General features: G+C 48.1%; 1 protein-coding gene across 4 annotated transcripts in view; it reads left to right on the forward strand.

Moving 5' to 3' along the window:
• Nucleotides 1-12,631: 12,631 nt before the first annotated feature.
• CCM2 (CCM2 scaffold protein) overlaps nt 12,632-19,378 on the forward strand; it is a 73,644-nt gene continuing 66,897 nt past the window's right edge. For 3 of the 4 annotated variants that reach the window (XM_030932147.1, XM_030932145.1, XM_030932142.1), the window contains exon 1: nt 12,632-12,807. In XM_030932147.1, the coding sequence (XP_030788007.1) occupies nt 12,778-12,807 (30 nt within the window). In that variant the 5' untranslated portion in view covers nt 12,632-12,777. The remainder of the gene's footprint in view (nt 12,808-19,378) is intronic. The other variant, XM_030932140.1, reaches the window with a different exon arrangement.

Here is a 19,378-nt window from a genome sequence, read left to right on the forward strand (position 1 = left end):
CTGGGAGGCCGAGGCTGCTGGATCACCTGAGGTCAGGAGTTCGAGACCAACCTGGCCAACATGGTGAAACCCTGTCTCTACTAAAAATACAAAAATTGGCTGGGTGTGGTGGCACATGCCTGTAATCCCAGCTACTCAGGAGGCTGAGGCAGGAGTCGCTTGAACCTAGGAGGTGGTGGTTGCGGTGAGCTAAGATCACACCACTGCACTCCAGCCTAGGTGAGAGAGCAAGACTCTTGTCTCAAAAAAAAAAAAATAAAATAAAATAAAAGGCTCATGCCTGTTTTAGCACTTTGGAAGGTCAAGACACATGGATTGCTTGAGTCCATGCATTCAAGACCAGCCTGGGCAACGTGGCGAAACCCTGTCTCTACAAAAAATACAAAAATTAGCCAGTGTGGTGGCGTGCATCTGTAGTCCCAGCTACTTGGGAGGCTGAGGTGGGAGGATAGCTTGGAGCCTGGGAGGTTGAGGGTGCAGTGAGTCGAGATGGTTCCACTACATTCTAGCCTGGGTGACAGAGTGAGACCGTTTCTCAAAAAAAAAAAAAAAAAAAAAAAAAAATTGGCTGAAATCTAGCAAAAATGCAAATCTGGGAACACTATCTTTGAATAGGCCAATTAAGTGTAAATTTTCAGTGTTTAGGGGCTTTCTGAAAACTCAAGGGCCTAGCTAGGAAGCATCTATGAGAAGCTATGTTCAGGTAATGTTGCCAGTGCCTCTCCACCTCAGTCTGGCTCGGTGTACATAATTTCCCTTATTAGAGTTTCTCTCAGATACAAGGAGGAATCCCACACAGTCCGTACCTCCAAAGGAGCTTATTCTAGTAGAGGAAATGTTCTAAACATGGTTAACTCTAGCATCACAGACATACAGGTAAGGTTACCTGGAAACTGGAGGAGGGAAAAATTGCATCCAGAAATGTAGTGAAAGATGTGATTATTGAGCTGGGTCACAAAGCTCAACAACCAAATTCACCAGCAATCTAAAAGACTTGGGTTTAAGCCAGGTGTGGTGGCTCACACCTGTAATCCCAGCACTTTGGGAGGCTGAAGCAGGCAGATCACGAGGTCAAGAGATAGAGACCATCCTGGCCAATATGGTAAAACCCCATCTCTACTAAAATACAAAAATTAGCTGGGCAAAAAGATTTGGGTTTACTAACCTACCATGACCAGAGAGAGCACCCCAGAGGAAGAAGGGCTGCTTCTCATTATGAGGGAATAGGAAGGGGATTTTGTAAGGTTTGAGCTGGCACTGAGTAATTCTGAAGAGGGGAGAAGGGGAAGTGAGTATCATGGTTATAAAGTTGCTTTCATGAAGTGTGGGCAGTTTAGTAATTGGGTACCTCATTCGCTTTTGTTCAAGATGTAGGAGCTACAAAACAGGCTGGGGAGGTTATTGGTAAGAAAGCAGTAATCAGAAGTAGGTGGCCGTTAGGACACTTTACAGCCAAGGTGTGACCTGGAGAGAAAGAAAAGATTGTTTTATGTTATAATTGTCTCATTGGTGTCAGTTATGAGAGACTGAATATACAAATAGACAATGGCTGGACCATTTGTACTAGTAGAACTCTGACCTACAACCTGCAGCAACCTCCTCAGGAAACCAATTTGTTATCTGCAGCAACCAGCCCAGGAAACAAGCCTGCTCTAAGTCATACTTCCAGGAAGCCAGGTGTTATCTCTAGTGACAATCCAGGAGTAACTTTTGTAACAGCCCCAAAAGGCCAGGACTTAATTAGTAACTGGCACCCTTTCTCTCACCAGGTACAAAAATCAACTCAAAATGGATTAAAGACTTAAACATAAAACCTGAAAATACAAAACTACTAGAAGAAAACACAGGGGAAATGCTCCAAGACATTGATCCAGGCAAAGATTTTATGGGTAAAATTTCAAAAGCATAGGCAACAAAACCAAAAATAGACAAATGGGACTATATTAAGTGAAACTAAAAAGCTTCTGCACAGCAATGGAAACAATCGACCGAGTGAAAAGACAACCTGTAGAATGGGAGAAAATATTTGCAAACTATTTATTCGGCAAGGGACTAATATCCAGAATATACAAGGAACTCAAACAACTTGACAGCAAAAAGCCACAAATAATCCCATGAAAAAGTGGACGAAGAATCTGTATAGACATTTCTCAAAAGAAGACGTACAAATGACCAACAGGTATATGTTAAAAAATACTCAATATCATAATCATCAGGGAATGCAAATCAAAACCACAATGAGATACTATTTCACCGCATTTAGAATGGCTATTATCAAAAAGGCAAAAAATAAGAGTTGAGCATAGTGGCGCACCTGCAGTCCCAGCTACTTAGGAGGCTGAGATGGGAGGATCCATTGAGCCCAGGAGTTCAAGGCTGCAGTGAGCTGTGATCACACCACTGCACTCCAGTCTGGGTAGCTGAGGGAAACCTTGTCTCTAAAAAAATAAAATAAAATAAAATAAATAAACAAAAGACAGAAAATAAGGCTGGGCATGGTGGCTCAAGCCTATTATCTCAGCACTTTGGGAGGCTGAGGCATGAGAATTGAGACCAGCCTGGGCAACATAGAGACCTCATCTCTACAAAAAGTAAAAAAAATAGCCAGGTGTGATAGCAGGCACCTGTGGTTCCAGCTACTGGGGAGGCTGAGGTGGGAGGATCTCTTGAGTCTGTGAGATCAAGGCTGCAGTGAGCAGTTATTATACCACTGCACTCCAGCCTGGATGACAGAGTGAGACCCCATGTAAAAAAAAAAGTTAGTATATATACACAATAGAATACTATTTGGCCATAGGAAAAAAAATGAAAATGTCATTTGCAGCGACATAAATAGAGCTAGAGGTCATTATGTAAGCCTGTAATCCCAATACTTGGGAGGCTGAGGTGGGAGGATGGCTTGAGCCTAGGAGTTGGAGACCAGCCTGGGCAACATAGTGACCTCATCCCCATAATTTTTTTTTAAGACAAAAAAGCAAAGACAAGTATTGTGTTTACTCATATGTGGGAGCTAAACAAATGTTCATCTCATTGAGTTGGAGACTGGGATGGTAGACGCCAGAGGCTGGGAAGAGTGTGTGTTGGGGAAAAGTAGGGGGCTGAAGAGAGGTTGGTCACAAACATACAACTAAATACAACTAAATAGAAGGAATAATTTCTAATGTGTGGTATGTGTGTGTGAGACAGATCTTGTTTGTTGCCCAGGCTGGAGTGCAGTGGTGCAGTGACAGCTCACTGCAGCCTCGACCTCCTGGGCTCAAGGACCCCACTTCAGCCCCCTGAGTAGCGGGGACCACAGGTGCACACCACTATGCCCAGCTAATTGTTGTATTTTTTGTAGAAACAGGATCTCACTATATTGCCCAGGCTGGTCTCCAACTCCTGGGTTCAAGTGATCTTCCCAGCTTAGCCTCTCCAAGTGCTAGGATTACAGGTTTGAGCCACTGCACCCAGCCTAAATTCTAATGTTCCATAGCAGAATAAGGTGACTATAGTTAACAACAATGTACGGTATATTTCAAAATAGCTGAGATTTGAAATGTCCCCAACACAAAGAAATAAGTGTTCAGGTGACGAATATCCTAAATACCCTCATTTTATTATTACATATCATATGCATGTATCAAAATATCACATGCATTTTGGCCAGGTGCAGTGGCTCATGCCTGTAATCCCAGCACTTTGGGAGGCTGAGGTGGGCAGATCACATGAGGCCAGGAGTTCAAGACCAGCCTGGGCAACATGGCGAAACCTTGTCTCTACTAAAAAGACACAAATTAGCTGGGCGTGGTAGTGGGCGCCTGTAATTCTGGCTACTCCAGAGGCAGGAGAATCGCTTGAAACTGGGGGGTGGATGTTGCAGTGAGTTGAGACTGTTCCATTGCACTACAGCCTGGACTACAGAGTAAGACTCCGTCTCAAAAAAACAAACAAAAAAAATTTGCCTGGTGTGGTGGTGCATGCCTGTAATCCCAACTACTTGGGAAGCTGAGGCAGGAGAATTGCTTGAACCTGGGAGGCAGAGGTTGCAGTGAGCTGAAATCGTGCCACTGCACTCCAGCCTGGGCGACAGAGTGAGAGTCCATCTCACACACACACACAAATCACATGTACCTCATAAATATGTACAATTATTATGTGTTAGCTGGGTGCAATGGCTCACGCCTATAATCCCAGCACATTGGGAGGCAGAGGAGGGAGGATCACTTAAGCCTAGGAGTTTGAGACCAGCCTGGGCAACATAGTGTGACCTTGTCTCAACAAAAATATACTAAAATTAGCTAGGCTTGGTGATGCGTACTTGTAGTCCCAGCTACTTGGGAGGCTGAGGTGGGAGGATTGCTTGAGCCCAGGAGGTTGAGGTTTCAGTGAGCCATGACTGCATCACTGCACTCTAGCCTTTAGGGATTGGGTGATGGAGGTGGGGTTAAGAGTTTTAGATAAAGTTTGGTTACACCAGAAGTAGCTGCCAACGGGGGCCGTCTGGATTCCCTTGGGAGCTTGGATGTGATTACACCATGAAGAGTTGGGAGTAGAGTAGCAACAAGGAAGGGTTTGACTCTGTGGATTATGGTATAGTGGGACTTGAGGCAAGGATGTTGCTTGAGAGGAGTGGTAGAGTCGGTGGTGATATTGAAAGCGGCTGGTAGAGGGACTGCCACTAAGGGAGCTTTTCTGAGTGCAGTGCAAAGGAAGCATTGGGAGAGGTTTCTTTTTCTTTTTTTTTTTTTTTTTGAGACGGAGTCTCGCTCTATCGCCCAGGCTGGAGTGCAGTGGCCGGATCTCAGCTCACTGCAAGCTCCGCCTCCCGGGTTTACGCCATTCTCCTGCCTCAGCCTCCCGAGTAGCTGGGACTACAGGCGCCCGCCACCTCGCCCGGCTAGTTTTTTGTATTTTTTAGTAGAGACGGGGTTTCACGGTGTTAGCCAGGATGGTCTCGATCTCCTGACCTCGTGATCCGCCCATCTCGGCCTCCCAAAGTGCTGGGATTACAGGCTTGAGCCACCACGCCCGGCCGCATTGGGAGAGGTTTCTTACTCCGGCAGCCTGGGTTAAGTCAAGTCCTTGGCGAATAAGTGTTAGCCATGAGAATGGGTCCTCATTGTTAGGGGGGCTTGGGGGCCTTAACAGCTTCTGTATTTTTTTTGTTCATGAGATTTTATGGCTGAGGTTAAATTTTGTAGGGTCTGTACACCATTAGGGAGTTGTACTTGCTGAACGTATATTCTCTTTACCTGGATGGTTGCAGTGGGATATGAGGAAGAAGATGATGCATATAGTCCACCTTTTACTCCCTGGGACCCTCGGTAGGCCCAGACTTAGACTTAGGCCCAGACATAAGACTATATGTTCCTGGCGAAGGGCTTTGAAACATATTTTTATGTTGGGATTGTGCAAAGAAGTCATACAAAGGATGGATTTTGCAGTAATTGTATGGACACCCGAGGTTGGTTTCTTGCCAGTAGTTCTTACAATTATATTCTGTTTGGTCATATAAGAAACATATGGCCGGGAGGCCTCCAGTGATGGAACTTAGGGAAAAGTTTAGGGAGAGGGCAGATTGACAGCCCTCGGGGGGACATTCTGCAGTGCCCTGCATGACTGAGTGTACCTGGTTGTCTGTAGACCAGGTTTCAGTTATAGAAAATTTCGATACAAAGTTAGGATTAGTAGGAGTAACTAGGGGGATTAGAGTGAACCATAATAATGGTGGCAAAAGTGTAGAGAGTAAGTTCAATATTGCTGAAATCACAAAGGGCACCCTGCCAAGCTAGGTCTTCTATGAGAGTAAAAAGTCGGGAGACCCACTGGTTGGGGGATGGGCCGGGGAGGAGGGTATCTATGGGGTTTGTGAGGGAAAAGTCAGTTAAGATGAAGAATAGTGAGGAAACAGGAAAATTTGAGGAGGGTGTGGCTCATCTAGCTTGTTTCTATCTTGGTTATTTTTAGACAGGTGGGCAACAGTTGGGTGGACTGCTACTTAGCCTGAGGGGGCTGGGTTCTCTTCAACTGGGTAAAATGGACCTAGGAACTGTGACCTAAAAGCTTGGCTGCTGTAGAAGTGGTAAGAATTACTGTGTATGGGCCCTTCAACTTAGGAGTAAGGCCTGTAGGGCTTCTAGGTGTCGCCCGTAGTCTGGTAAGGGCAAGGGGAAGTAGGGTTACCCACGATTGACGTGTCTCTATGGAGAGTTTGGTTAAGATGTCTTGTCCTAAGAGGGGGGTGGGACATGAGGGCATGATGAGGAAAGAGTGGGCAAAACATGCATAGTCCAGGCCACAGTTTAACATTGAGTTCTGGCGAGGTTTAGATGGTTTACCATCTACCTCAACTACTGAGATAGTGGATGGCTGGCTAGGACCTCCATAGGTTGACAAATCAGAATAGGTAGCATCTGTATTGATGAGAAAAGAAATTGGCTTACCCGCTACCTGTAGAGTTACCCTAGGCTCGGCGAGGGTGGCCTGAGGTCTCCGAGTGTGGGCACCATCAGTCGTCATCCAGGTGTAGGAGCTGGAAGGAGCCTTCCGACCCTCGAGGAGAGGCACCACGTTGAGGCACAATGCCTGCCCTGCTGGCGGGGCAATCAGACTTCCAGTGTCCTTCCTGTTGGCAGGTTGGGCACGGCGTGGTAGGCAGGCGAGGATTTGGACACTGTTTTGCCTAATGCCCGGTTGTGCCACACTTAAAGCATGGACGAGATGGAGTGGCCGGCTTGGCCTGGGGACACTGGTTTGCCTAGTGTCCTGGGTCTCCGCATTTATAGCAGGAGCCCTTAGGAGACTTGCCCTGTGTCTTCCCTGCCGGCAGAGTGGGCAACACTGGTTGGAGGGCAGCCACTAAAGCTTGCGCCTGAAGCGCAGCCCTTCTTTTCTCCTTGTCTAGCTCTGCGGCCTCAGCTGCTGCTTCTCTGGAGTTAAAAACTTTGAAGGCTAATTTTACTAAGTACTGGGAAATAAAATAGGAGGCTAGGACAGCTGCCCCAGCTGGGGAGATGGGGTCTAGCTGGGTAAATTGGGCTAGTGCCTCTGTAAGACAATTTAGGAAGGAAGCCGGGTTCTCATCTGGGTGTTGGATAATTTCCCTTAATTTATCAAAATTTACCACTTTGTTAGAGGCTGCCTGCATACCGGCCAAGAGACATTGAATCATAATGTCCCTCCTATGGTGGCCAGGCTGCTGTAGTTGGTAGTCCCAATCTGGTTCTATGGACAGGACAGCCATCTCTCCTAACAGGACGGTGGCATCGGTTAAATGCCATTGATCTGCATGTTGCCTGGCGGCTGCGAGAATACACTCTCTTTCCTCTTGGTTAAGGGAGGAGGACAAAATGACCTGTAAGTCATGCCAGGTTAGATCATATGCCTGACATAGGTATCGAAACTCCTTGGAATGTAGTGTGGGGTTAGCAAAGAAATCGCCGAGCCGTTTTTCAATCTTGGAAAGATCTGCCAAGGAAAAAGGGACATGGACTCTAACTAGTCCTTGGGCTCCGGCGACCTCTCGGAGTGGGGCCAGTAGATTGGTAGGGGAGGCAGGGTTAGGTTGGTTAGTAGAAGGCTGATTTGTAAGGTTTGGCATAGTAGTCTTTGAACGGGTATGGGCTGCAATGGGAGAGGTGAGAGGAGTGGCTGCTGAGGGACGAGTGTAGAGAGGGGCGGTGGGAAGTGCACAGGGAGGGGTAAGGGGAGTGGCTGAGGGAGGGGCGTTGGGAGGGGCAGTGGGAGGTCCATAGGGAGGGGAGGGGTTGGAAGGTCGGGAGGGAGGTCGCCCGCTGTTGGCCCCATCTGAAATGGAGGTGGAGTCCTCCTCAGTTGCTGAGGTGGGGGCCGAGGGCCGGGTTTTTGCTAACAAGACCTGGGCCATTGAACATTGGGCACACAGGTCCGGGCGAGAGCGCAAGTCCTAAAGCCTTGGACATAATTGATTTCTGACCACTTTCCTAGCCTTTGGCAGAAATTAGACAAATCAAGTAAAACATTATAGTCAAGGGTTCCTTCTGGTGGCCATTGAGACTGATTATCTAACTTGTATTGTGGACATGCCACCGTGGAGAGGAAAATTAGTCACTTTCGTTTAAGATCTTGTTCTAATTGTAAAGTTTTGAGATTGGTTAGAAGACACCCTAAAGGGGTGTCTCTAGGTATTTTGGATTGGGGATTTCCCATTGCCTTCCTCTCACCTATAGGCAGAAACTGAACTCTATCTGGCTACAAAGCGTCCTTTGGAGCCACTAGAGACCGGGGGGCTCCTGGAGCCGGAATGGAGATTACCTCCAGGCGGACGCCTCCGTCCTGGACGTGTCTCACACGGTCTGGAATGGAGTTCCTTTGGGTAGACGTCTCTACCTTTGGGAACTTCCTCATGGGTCACCTGGTGACCAAAAGCCTTGGGCCTGTGCAGGACTTCTGGCCAAGGAGTATGAGAGGGAGGCAAGAGGTACTCACCCCTAGGAGACTTGGAGGTGTGGAAGGTAGCGTCTGGGTCCTGGTCCGTCCGCGGCGTGGAAGGAGGAGGCTTCTCGGACCTTGGGGGGCCCTGAGGAGGGGTCTCCTCCCGGGTTTCAGCACCACCTGTCTTAATTTAATTTAATGTAACTTAATTTAGGAGAGCTAAGTAATTAAACATGAGGCCAAAGTACATAAGAAAGCGGCAGCCCTTTATTGCAAATATGCACACACTCTCGGGCGAGGTTCTCCGGTCCTCAGGTATGGGGCCAGGGAAGTCGCGCCTGCGCTCTAGGGTGAGGTTCTCCAGTCCACAAATGTGGGGGCCGAAGAAGTCACACGGACTTTTATGCATTGGTACTGGAAGGGGGAGGGCAGTGGGTGGGATAAGGGCGTGATTGGGGCGTCTCCATAGGCGTGGCTGGGTAAGTTTCCGTTTCCTCAGATTGAGGTCATGCGGCGCATGCTCAGTTGATCTGCATTTTCCCAGGCGGGGGCTGCATTTTCCCATGCGCAGGTAAGTTGGTGATGAAGAACCCGGAAACAACAGGTACTGCTCCATCTTGTTCACCTTCCTCCATTTTGTCCCTTCTCCCTCACCTAAACAGTATGGTGGCACGTGCCTGTAATCCCATCTACTTGGGAGGCTGAGGCAGGAGAATCGCTTGAACCTGGTGTCAGGCCTCTGAGCCCAAGCTAAGCCATCATATCCCCAGTGACCTGCACGTATATATCCAGATGGCCTGAAGCAACTGAAGATCCACAGAAGTAAAAATAGCTTATCTGATGACATTCCACCATTGTGATTTATTTCTGCCCCACCCTGACTGATCAATGTTCTTTATAATCTCCCCCACCCTTAAGAAGTTTCTTTGTAATTCTCCCCACCCTTGATAATGTACTTTGTAAGATCCACCCCCTGCCCCCAAAACATTGCTCCTAACTCCACTGCCTATCCCAAAACCTGTAAGAACTCGTGGTAATCCCACCACCCTTGCTGACTCTCTTTTCGGACTCAGTCCACCTGCACTGAGGTGAAATAAACAGCCATGTTGCTCACACAAAGCCTGTTTGGTGGTCTGTTTACACAGACACGTGTAACACTTGGATGGCGGAGGTTGCAGTGAGCCAAGATGGCTCTACTGCACTCCAGCCTGGGTGACAGAGGGAGACTCCATCTCAAAAAAAAAAGAAAAAAAAAAAAGAATTATTAGGTATACAAGGGGATTGGAGTAACAAGGAATTAGAGGAGACAAGAATAGACCAGGCCCAGTGGCCTGTAATCTGAGCACTTTGGGAGGCTGAGGTAAGGGGATTGCTTGAGCCCAGGAGTTCGAGACCAGCCTTGGCAACGTGGCAAGACCCAGTCCCTATCAAAAATACAAAAATTAGTCTCTATCAAAAACACAAAAAATGTGGTGGCACATATCTGTAGTCCTAGCTACTTGGGAGGCTGAGGTGGGAGGATCATCCAAGCCCGTAAGGTTGAGGCTGTAGTAAGCCGAGATCATACCACCACACTCCAGCCTGGGTGACAGAGCAAGACCCTGTCTTAAACCCCCCACCCCAAAACCCAAGAAGAATAGTAGAGATAAGGAGCAGCTACTATCTTGAGGGCTGAGATAAAGCTGAGATAAATAACACCACTCCCACACCCCCCAGGGCTGGGACACAGACCTTAGAGTGCTGAAAATGATTAAGTGATTTTCCAAACTATGGCACTTTGGCATGCTGAATGCCTTAAAAATGGAAGATCTCAGAAATAAGCCTCTCTGGAATTTCCTTATCTGACTAGGAAAGCTTCTTTCCAAAACAAATGCAATTGTCCCCACCTAGGCAACGTGCAACATGGCGAAACCTTGTCTCTATAAAAAAAATGCACTCCACCCAGGGCAACAGAGTGAGACCCTGTCTCAAAGAAAAAAAAAAAAAAAAAAAAAAAAAAGAAATGCAATTGTCTTAAAAACCTCTCTCTAGGAATCTCATCATATAACCAGGAAAGATCAACCAAAAGGCTGGGAGTTGTCATTGACTATTGTCTATTCTTCTGAGGACAGCTCCAAGAGATTACCTGACATGGTTCTTATCTGCATAGTAAAGCAATCTTTGTTCTTGTGCAGTTCTGTCCCTTAGCTTCCCAGAGATGAGGGGCAGAACTCATCAAGTCCAAAGCTCATACAGTTTGCCACACAACAGCCAAAGACAAAAGACAAGGAAAGCGATGTTTATTTTGGAGAGCCAGTGAACTGAGAACATGGGGGAGTAATGTCCTAAGAACCATTTTAAGTTAATATGAATTTCAGGCTCCTTTTGTGTTAGGGAGAGGGTGAAGAGGGAGCAGGTTGAAGTCATGGGTTGTCCAATGATTATGGACAACTGGGCAACAGTGAGGGCCCGAGGGGGTTGTGAAAATTCTTTGTCCTTGATTGGGTCACAATGCTCCTACAAATCTTTTTTTGTTTGTTTTTGAGACAGAGTTTCACTCTGCTGCCCAGGCTGGAGTGCAGTGGTGAGATCTCAGCTCACCGGAACCTCCACTTCCTGGGCTCAAGGGATTCTCCTGCCTCAGCCTCCCGAGTAGCTGGGATTACAGGCGTGCACCACTACGCCTAGCTAATTTTTGTGTTTTTAGTAGAGACGGTGTTTCACCATGTTGGCCAGGCTGGTCTCGAACTCAAGTGATCCGCCTGCTTCAGCCTCCCAAAGTGCTGGCGCCTGGCCCGCTGATGATCTTAAGATTTTGTCTTCTGCAAAGGAGGAATGCTTAAAGGGCGCAGCTCCATATTCTCAGAGCAGGAAGGGAGAAGTGAATGTGGAGGTACCAGACAATACACTGACAAATAGTACAATATCCAATACTTAAAAAAAAATCAGTTGAGGCCGGGCGCGGTGGCTCACGTCTGTAATCCCAGCACTCTGGGAGGCCGAGGTGGGCGGATCACGAGGTCAGGAGTTTGAGACCAGACTGGCCAACACAGAGAAACCCCGTCTGTACTAAAAATACAAAAAAAATTAGCCGGGCATTGTGGCAGGCACCTGTAATCCCAGCTACTCGGGAGGCTGAGGCAGGAGAATCGCTTGAACCCGGGAGGCAGAGGTTGCAGTGAGCCGAGATCTCACCACTGCACTCCAGCCTGGGTGACAGAGTGAAACTCTGTCTCAAAAAATTAAAAAAGAAAAAAAAATCAAAAGGAAACGAATCAAACGGAAAAAAAAAATCAAAGGGAACGAATACTGGTTCCCTTTGTTAACCGTTTACATTCTAGCTGTGCTACAAAGTTTTTACTGGCAGATGGGTTTAGTGGCAAAATAGCAGACCTGCTGGTGACTCCAATTTGCAGTGTGCTTTTGGGCGAATCACCTCATTCCCCGGACGTCATCTGGAAAATGTGGAAATTATACCAGATGACTGACAAGGTTCTACGATTTTATTCTGATAGGGTCTGCACATCCTTGTAGTTGCATTTGTATTTTCCAAATGTGTTTGTCTAAGGCAGGCAGACTTTAGAACAGAGAAGTATTAGAAAACGGATTCCCTGTGGTCCAGGGCATAAAGTGGGACACAAGAAAAAGGAAACCCGCACCGCACCCAGACTCTCGGCGGGACGCCCCGCCCCTCGAGAGAGGCGGCCTCCTCGCGCCCCTCCTTCGCCATCTGCCGGCAGCGTCCCCTCCCGCCGGCCCCCGTCCCCTTTTCAGAGACCTAAGCTCCGCCTCCCTGGACGCGAGGGAGGTTGGGAAGTCGGCCGCCGTAAAGATGGCGGCAAATTGAAAAAGTTGGAGCTGCTCCCGCGCGCGCTCCCGCGCGCGCTGAGTGGGCGGGGCGAACTGGGGGCTGGACAGGTGCGTTCTCGCGACCGTGCAGAGGCGAGGTTGGGGTAGGAGCGTTTACAGATGTCCTGAAGGACGCGGGGCAGGCTGGGGGTGGGGCAAGGCAGGCGCGTTCTCGGCCGTCCTGAAGGGGCAGGATCTTCAGCCTGTGGGCGGTGCTCTCGCCTTTAGCTGGGCCAACGGGCCCTGTTCTCCCTGAAGGGGCGGGGTCTGATCGCCGCGGGTCCCATTCCCTTGGGCCTGAAAGTGCGGATGAGCGCCAAACGTGGGCGGGGCCTGCGCTGGGGAGGGTGGGGCCTGGGCGGGGCGGGGGGGGGCCCGGCTCTCTCGGGCCCGGAAGTGCGGGTGCGGGGCGCGGCCGGGGCGGAGACTTCGGGCCCGGCTGGCGGGCGGTGCCGGGAGCGCGGGGGCTGCGGGCCCGGGACGAGCATGTAGCGGCCGCTGGCGGCGGGGCTCCCGGGGCGGGCCGGGCGGGCCGCGGGAGCCGCACGCGGCGATATGGAAGAGGAGGGCAAGAAGGGCAAGAAGGTGAGCGTGCGCGGGGGCGTCCTGCTGCTGCGGTCGGTGGGCGGCTGGGTTGGGGGGCCAGGATGGGGTGGGCGGGTGTTCCTTGGGGCCCGGGCGGGGGTAGTGGGCCCGCTGGCGGGGCGGGGCAGGGCGAGACCCCGGACAATGGTCAGGTGGGCTTTCGCGGCCGGGCGGACAGGAAGCGCCGCGCCTTTCCTCCCGCCCGGGCAGCGGCTCGCCCTGACCTCGGCCCCAGACGGCCTTCCCAGCGCGTCGGGACCTGGGGCTGCAGAGGAAGTGGGCCCGGCGAGGGGCCAGAAAGCTGTCCAGGGCTGGAACTGGAGCCAGTGGGCTGTGTGGTTAACGTGGAGACGTTTGCTGCTCACTGGACTTCGTTTTTGGATATCCAGTAAAATCAAGGGTAGCCTTCACCTTATGGCCAGCTCACTCGTCCACTATCAGTCAGATTTAAAACCATTGATTGATTTTAGTGACGCTACATTTGGCAGTGGGATTTAGGGCATAGTTCAATGTTTAGGACACAGTTTAGGACATAGTTCAGGATGTAGTTCATAGTCAAACCCCAGTTTATTTAGTTTTACAAAATGTGTCTTTAATTACAGTGAAGGAGTATAGTAGTCCATAAAGAAACATTTTAAGACTGGAAAAACGATGTGGATTGAGCTACCATTAAAGTGGAATATTGATTTTAATAAAATGTATCTTTTCCAAATAAATACTTTATAATCTTCACGTCTTGGTTATCATTTTCTTTTTGATGTGTGTGTGCGCACTTTTATCCACAAGTTTAAAGCAGACCTCGATAAGTCCTATGATTTTACTACCCTGTACTCTGCAGGGCAGTGTCCTTTAATTGCCAGCTGCTCACCGCCTTGTTTGACAGAGTGCCCCATTTAAAAGTCCTATATGAAATAGAATGTAGCCAGGTGGCCTTCAGGGATTCCTGTGGTGCTGGTTCTCTACTTTCTCAACTCATTGTTTCATGTTAGCACCATGCATGTCTAATTTAGGTGCGATATAATTTGCGGTTACCTACAAAGATGTTTTAAGGCTGGAAAATAGCTCAAGATAGTGATTCAGCCTGCAGGGGTTAGACTAGAGATGGGTGCTGCGTACAGAAGAGGGAGGAGCCAAACAGTGTAAAAGGAGTCAGCTGGAAAGGAGAGGTGCTCACCTGGTGACTGCTTAGCAGGGACCATCATGCCCGATTGTGGATGATGGTGAGCTTTGCGGAAAGTAAGCCATCCTCTCTGTGGAATGCCGGGATCCAAGAGCGCGCTGAGGACTGATGACCTCATTGTGCAACACTTAAAGGAGTACCTGGCTCATCTACCTGTGTGTGATAGGCACGGATGGAATTGAGTGATTTTTTTTTTTCTAGAGCTGTCTTTCAGCTTTGATAGAAACATGAAACATCCAGCAATAAGGAGAAAGAAGCAGTAAGACTGTTGAGTTTTTGGGATATAAATGAAAAAACAGTAAAATTATTAAGAATTTTCCAGTTGGGTAATGAAAAAATTTAGGCATAAACAAGCTTGATTATTAATTGCATTGTCTCACTAGAGGAGATAATCAATTGTTATGTAGTTGCTTAAGCCAAGGGTTTTGTATTTTTTCTGTATTCTGCCACTTGTCTTAGCTTGTTTCCTGTAGACAAGCCAGACAAGGAGCTTTGGGGCATGAATTCTTCTCCAGGTTGTGACTTAACACACTTTACCTCGTGTACTCTGCCAGTTGCAAGCTGGCAGAACCTTCCTGTTCAGCTCCCACATTCAATGTGAGATCACCTCCAGTTTAATAACTTCGGTAGTTAAATCATTCTCGTTAAAGTAAATTGCATTGCTCTAAACTTATACACAAATCCAGGCATAAGTAGCAGAAGTACTGACAATAGTTTTATGAAAGTACAGTTTGGACATTTAAGTTCTTCTAAGTTAGCTCCTTCAAAAAATTAGGATTGGCCGGGCGCGGTGGCTCAAGCCTGTAATCCCAGCACTTTGGGAGGCCGAGACGGGCGGATCACGAGGTCAGGAGATCGAGACCATCCTGGCTAACACGGTGAAACCCCGTCTCTACTAAAAAAATACAAAAAACTAGCCGGGCGAGGTGGCGGGTGCCTGTAGTCCCAGCTACTCAGGAGGCTGAGGCAGGAGAATGGTGTAAACCCGGGAGGCGGAGCTTGCAGTGAGCTGAGATCCAGCCACTGCACTCCAGCCTGGGTGACAGAGCGAGACTCTGTCTCAAAAAAAAAAAAAAAAAAAAAAAAAAAAATTAGGATTAGGCTGGGTACGGTAGCTATGCCTGTAATCCAGCACTTTGGGAGGCCGAGGCAGGATCACTTTAGCTCAGGAGTTCGAGACCAGCCTGGGCAACATGGCAAAACCCCGTCTATACAAAAAATACAGAAATTAGCCAGGTGCAGCAGTGCTCGCCTATAGTCTCAGCTACTTGGAAGGCTGAGGCAGGAGGATCACCTGAGCCCAGGCGGGCCTTTTTTTTTTTTTTTTTCCTTTGTAGTCTCAGACACTTGTCTTGGTGTCTTGCCAAGCAGTGATTCAGGCTTGTTTTACCTTGGCCCATTTTCCTCAGGACACAGGAATCAGTGAGTTGGCAGAGAACCGATGGACTGAAGTGAGTCTCATGGGAACTTGGCCCCAGTGTGGCACTGCCCTTTCTCAAGCAACCTCAGCACATGTGGTTATGATGACTGTACACCTGGGTTTCCTCAAGTGGGCCATGGTTCATTTAACAAATGTCTGTTGAGCCCCTCTTGTGCCCCATGAAACTCACTGGGTGATGGGGACTGCAGGAGGAGCTTGTGGCCCTGAGGAGCTGATGGGGAGATGGATCACTCATGGGTCCATCTGAAGGAATGAGTGCATTGACAGAAAAGTGCTCTGGCCACTAAAGGTGTGGGGCCTGGGGAGTCGAAGTGATGACTTGGGGCTGCTCTTCTCTCTTGATGTCTACAGAGTAGTACTTTTTAGCCTACAAGTTCTGTTTTGGGGTTTGGAGAATAAGGCTCCTACCTACAGTATGGACTCATGTTCTGTGCATTGTGGCACTACTCTGTAATTTCTTTATTTTTTTTTTTTGAGATGGAGTTTTGCCCTTGTCGTCCAGGCTGGAGTGCATTGGCGCCATCTCGGCTCACTGCAACCTCCGCCTCCCAGGTTCAAGTGATTCTCTTGCCTCAGCCTCCCGTGTAGCTGGGATTACAGGCATGTGCCACCACGTCCAGCTAATTTTTGTAATTTTAGTAGAGACGGAGTTTCTCCATCTTGGTCAGGCTGGTCTCAAACTCCCGACCTCAGGTAATCCACCCACCTCGGCCTCCCAAAGTGCTGGGTGGCATGAGCCACTGCACCCGACAGTAATTCCTTTTTATTAGAAACTTGGATACACTTAAGTTGGGTTATGTGGATTTTTATACTCAGATCACAGCCCAAAAAAGCCGTCTTGTCAGGGCTGGGTGTAGGTAATCCTAACACTTTGGGAGGCCGAGGCAGGCGGATCATTTGACACCAGGAGTTTGAGACCAGCCTGGCCAACATGGTGAAACCCTGTCTCTACTAAAAATACGAAAATTAGCTAGGCGTGGTGGCATGTGCCTATAATCCCAGCTACTCAGGAGGCTGAGGCAGGAGAATCGCTTGAGCCTGGGAGGTGGAGGTTGCAGTGAGCTGAGATCATGCCACTGCACTCCAGCCTGGACAACAGAGTGAGACTCCGTCTCCAAAAACAAACAAACAAACAAACAAAAAACCATCTTGTGGCCTTAACCTTGTTGTGGGTCTCAGCTTCTCTGCTGCCTCTGGTCTTTGGTTGCCCCACCAGGAGGTGGCTGTGATTTCAAACTGAACACAGTTAAATATTTTTACATTGATCTAATTTATTTGCATTGTTTAAGGTAGAAAAAGGTTATAGGCTGAGTGCAGTGGCTATGCCTGTAATCCCAGCACTTTGGGAGGCTGAGGTGGGAGGATTGCTTAAGCCCAGGAGTTTGAGATCAGCCTGGACTACTTAGTGAGACCCTATCTCTACAAAAAATAAGAAAACCAGCTGAGCGTGGTGTTGCATGCCTGTAGTTCCAGCTACTTGAGATGCTGAGAAGGGAAGATCGCTTGAGCTGTGGAGGTCAAGGCTGCAGTGAGCTGTGATTGTGCCACCACCTGAGTGACAGCAAGACCCTGTCTCAAGAAAAAAAAAAAGAAAAAATTATAAAGTTCTCTAGAAATGTAGGACTAGATATTAGATAATAAGGAATTATGAATTTTGTTTGGTGTGATAATTATATTAAGCTCTGATCTGATAGGCCTGTATACTGAGACATTTGTAGGTGAAATAGTATGATTTCCGGGATTTGCTTCACTCAAAATAGAAGAAACAAAGGGGATAGGTGAATGCTTTGGTAGTGGTTATACATTATTCTGTCTACTTTTATTTTTTTTTTTTTTGAGAATTTCCATAATAAAAAGTGGAGAGGAAAAGATCCTCTAGGTTACAGGCCCTGAGCTATCAGCTGCTGTAGTCACTGCTGGACCAGTCTGTGAGGAACTGAAAGCTTGGATTGGACCAGTACCTTTTAAAATTTGGTCACTGTAGGCACTAGAAAGCCATACCTTCTCCATGCTGACCCGGTGCAGACACAAATGTGTGTGTCTGTATAACTGAAGTGAAAGTTTAAAGGAACCACACTTAAATGCTCTGATTTTTTAATTCTATTTTTTTTCTTTCCATTAAAACTGGTGGTTGGCTGGGTGCAGTGGCTCACGCCAGAAATTCCAGCACTTTGGGAGGTTGAGGTGGGTGCATCAGCTGAGGTCAGGAGTCTGAGACCAGCCATGGTGAAACCCCATCTCTACTAAAAATACAAAAATTAGCTGAGCATGGTGGCGAGACCTGTAATCCTAGTGAGGCCGAGGCAGGAGAATCGCTTGAACTTGGGAGGTGGAGGTTGCAGTGAGCTCAGATCGCGCCATTGCACTCCAGCCTGAGTGACAAGAGTAAGACTCTGTCTTAAAAAAAAAAAAAGCTTGTGGTCGTGACCCACTAAACCTATTCTATAACTGTCACAAGCCATACTTGGGTTCAGAAGGTGAATTGGGGCTGCTATATTTTGTTTTATCTTTCCTTTTGGGTAGCTATCACAGTGATTCTTGGATGGCAACTTGGTAACTCAGGGTCAGGAGGCTGGAGAACCAGGCAGGAGGTGCTCAGCAGAGAACCTAAGGCAGCTAGTAGATGAGGCCAGAATGATCGGCAACATAAGGCTGGTTACTCTTCTGTCTTGAAGAGTTACCATTTACGTAGTATATATTTATTAATTTTTAATATATAGTCAGATTCTGTCATAGTTTAGATTGAGAAAGCACATCAGAACCTTCCAGGGCTGCTCTGAGCATTCTTTCAGAGGAAGATAGTATAAAGCAAAACATTTCTCTTAGCAATATTATTGCAGTGAAGGGCTTCCTTGCAGATGAGAAGGGCGTCTGCAGTCTGCCCCGCTGGGACGCTTAGTCTTAATCTTCCAGTTTCTTCATTTACGTCAGCAGTGCCCACTCCTTATTGTCACTTTGCAGTGTAAGTAAATGGTCATGATTAAGTCCTATAAATCTAACTATTGAGCATTTATATCATCCTCTATTTACTTGTTGCTTTATGTGGTGGCAATACAAGTTTTTAATGGGATAACTTGATCCTGTCTTGCGTATTATGTGCTTAGTGCGCTGAGAAGAGGGTTAGGGACATTGCACTTTGGAAAGTAGGTCACTTACACCTAAAATTAGAGAGTAAGGGCAGACCTAGGATGTCAGAAGAGACATGAGGCAGGCAGCAGCCACTTCCAGACAGATTGGGACTGGCTCTGTGTCCTGCAGTTCAGAAGCATAGATGAGGTGGAGAGGCCCCCCCAGTCCTGGGAGGTCCTTGGGCTGGGGAGTTGGGTGTTGGTTCTGTATGCACTTGAAGCCACTGGAGGTGTTCCACATCATGCATTCACTTGTTCATTAAACTACTGTTTATTAGCACCAATGGTGTCAGGCACAGATGCTGGAGACTGAAATGTGTACGGTGAGCCTGTGGCCGCAGAGCGGGAAGTGGAGCCTGGGGATAGATGGTGGAAGCAGGCTTTGGTAAGAGTGATCAGGAAAACCTTTATGAAAACTTTAAAAGCAAATGTAAAGAAAAAAATCATGTAATAAAGTGCCCTGGGCCCCTGTGTGGGCAGTCAGTTTCATGTGCACCTTCTCCTCATCCCTGCCTCCTTCCTGTGTGGGCTGAATAGTGTCCCCTCAGAGTCATGTGCTGAAGCCCCTACCTCCAGGACCTCAGGATGTGACTGTATTTGAAGATGGAGTCTTTTTTTTTTTTTTCTTTTTGAGATGGAGTCTTGCTCTGTTGCCCAGGCTGGAGTGCAGTGTCGTGATCTTGGCTCACTGCAAGCGCCGCCTTCCGGGTTCACGCCGTTCTTCCTGCCTCAGCCTTCCAAGTAGCTGGGACTACAGGCTCCCGCCACCACACCCGGCTCATTTTTTTGTATTTTTAGTAGAGATGGGGTTTCACCATATTA

This window comes from Rhinopithecus roxellana, chromosome 6 (genome assembly GCF_007565055.1).
Source record: "Rhinopithecus roxellana isolate Shanxi Qingling chromosome 6, ASM756505v1, whole genome shotgun sequence".
NCBI classification, from domain to species: domain Eukaryota; kingdom Metazoa; phylum Chordata; class Mammalia; order Primates; family Cercopithecidae; genus Rhinopithecus; species Rhinopithecus roxellana.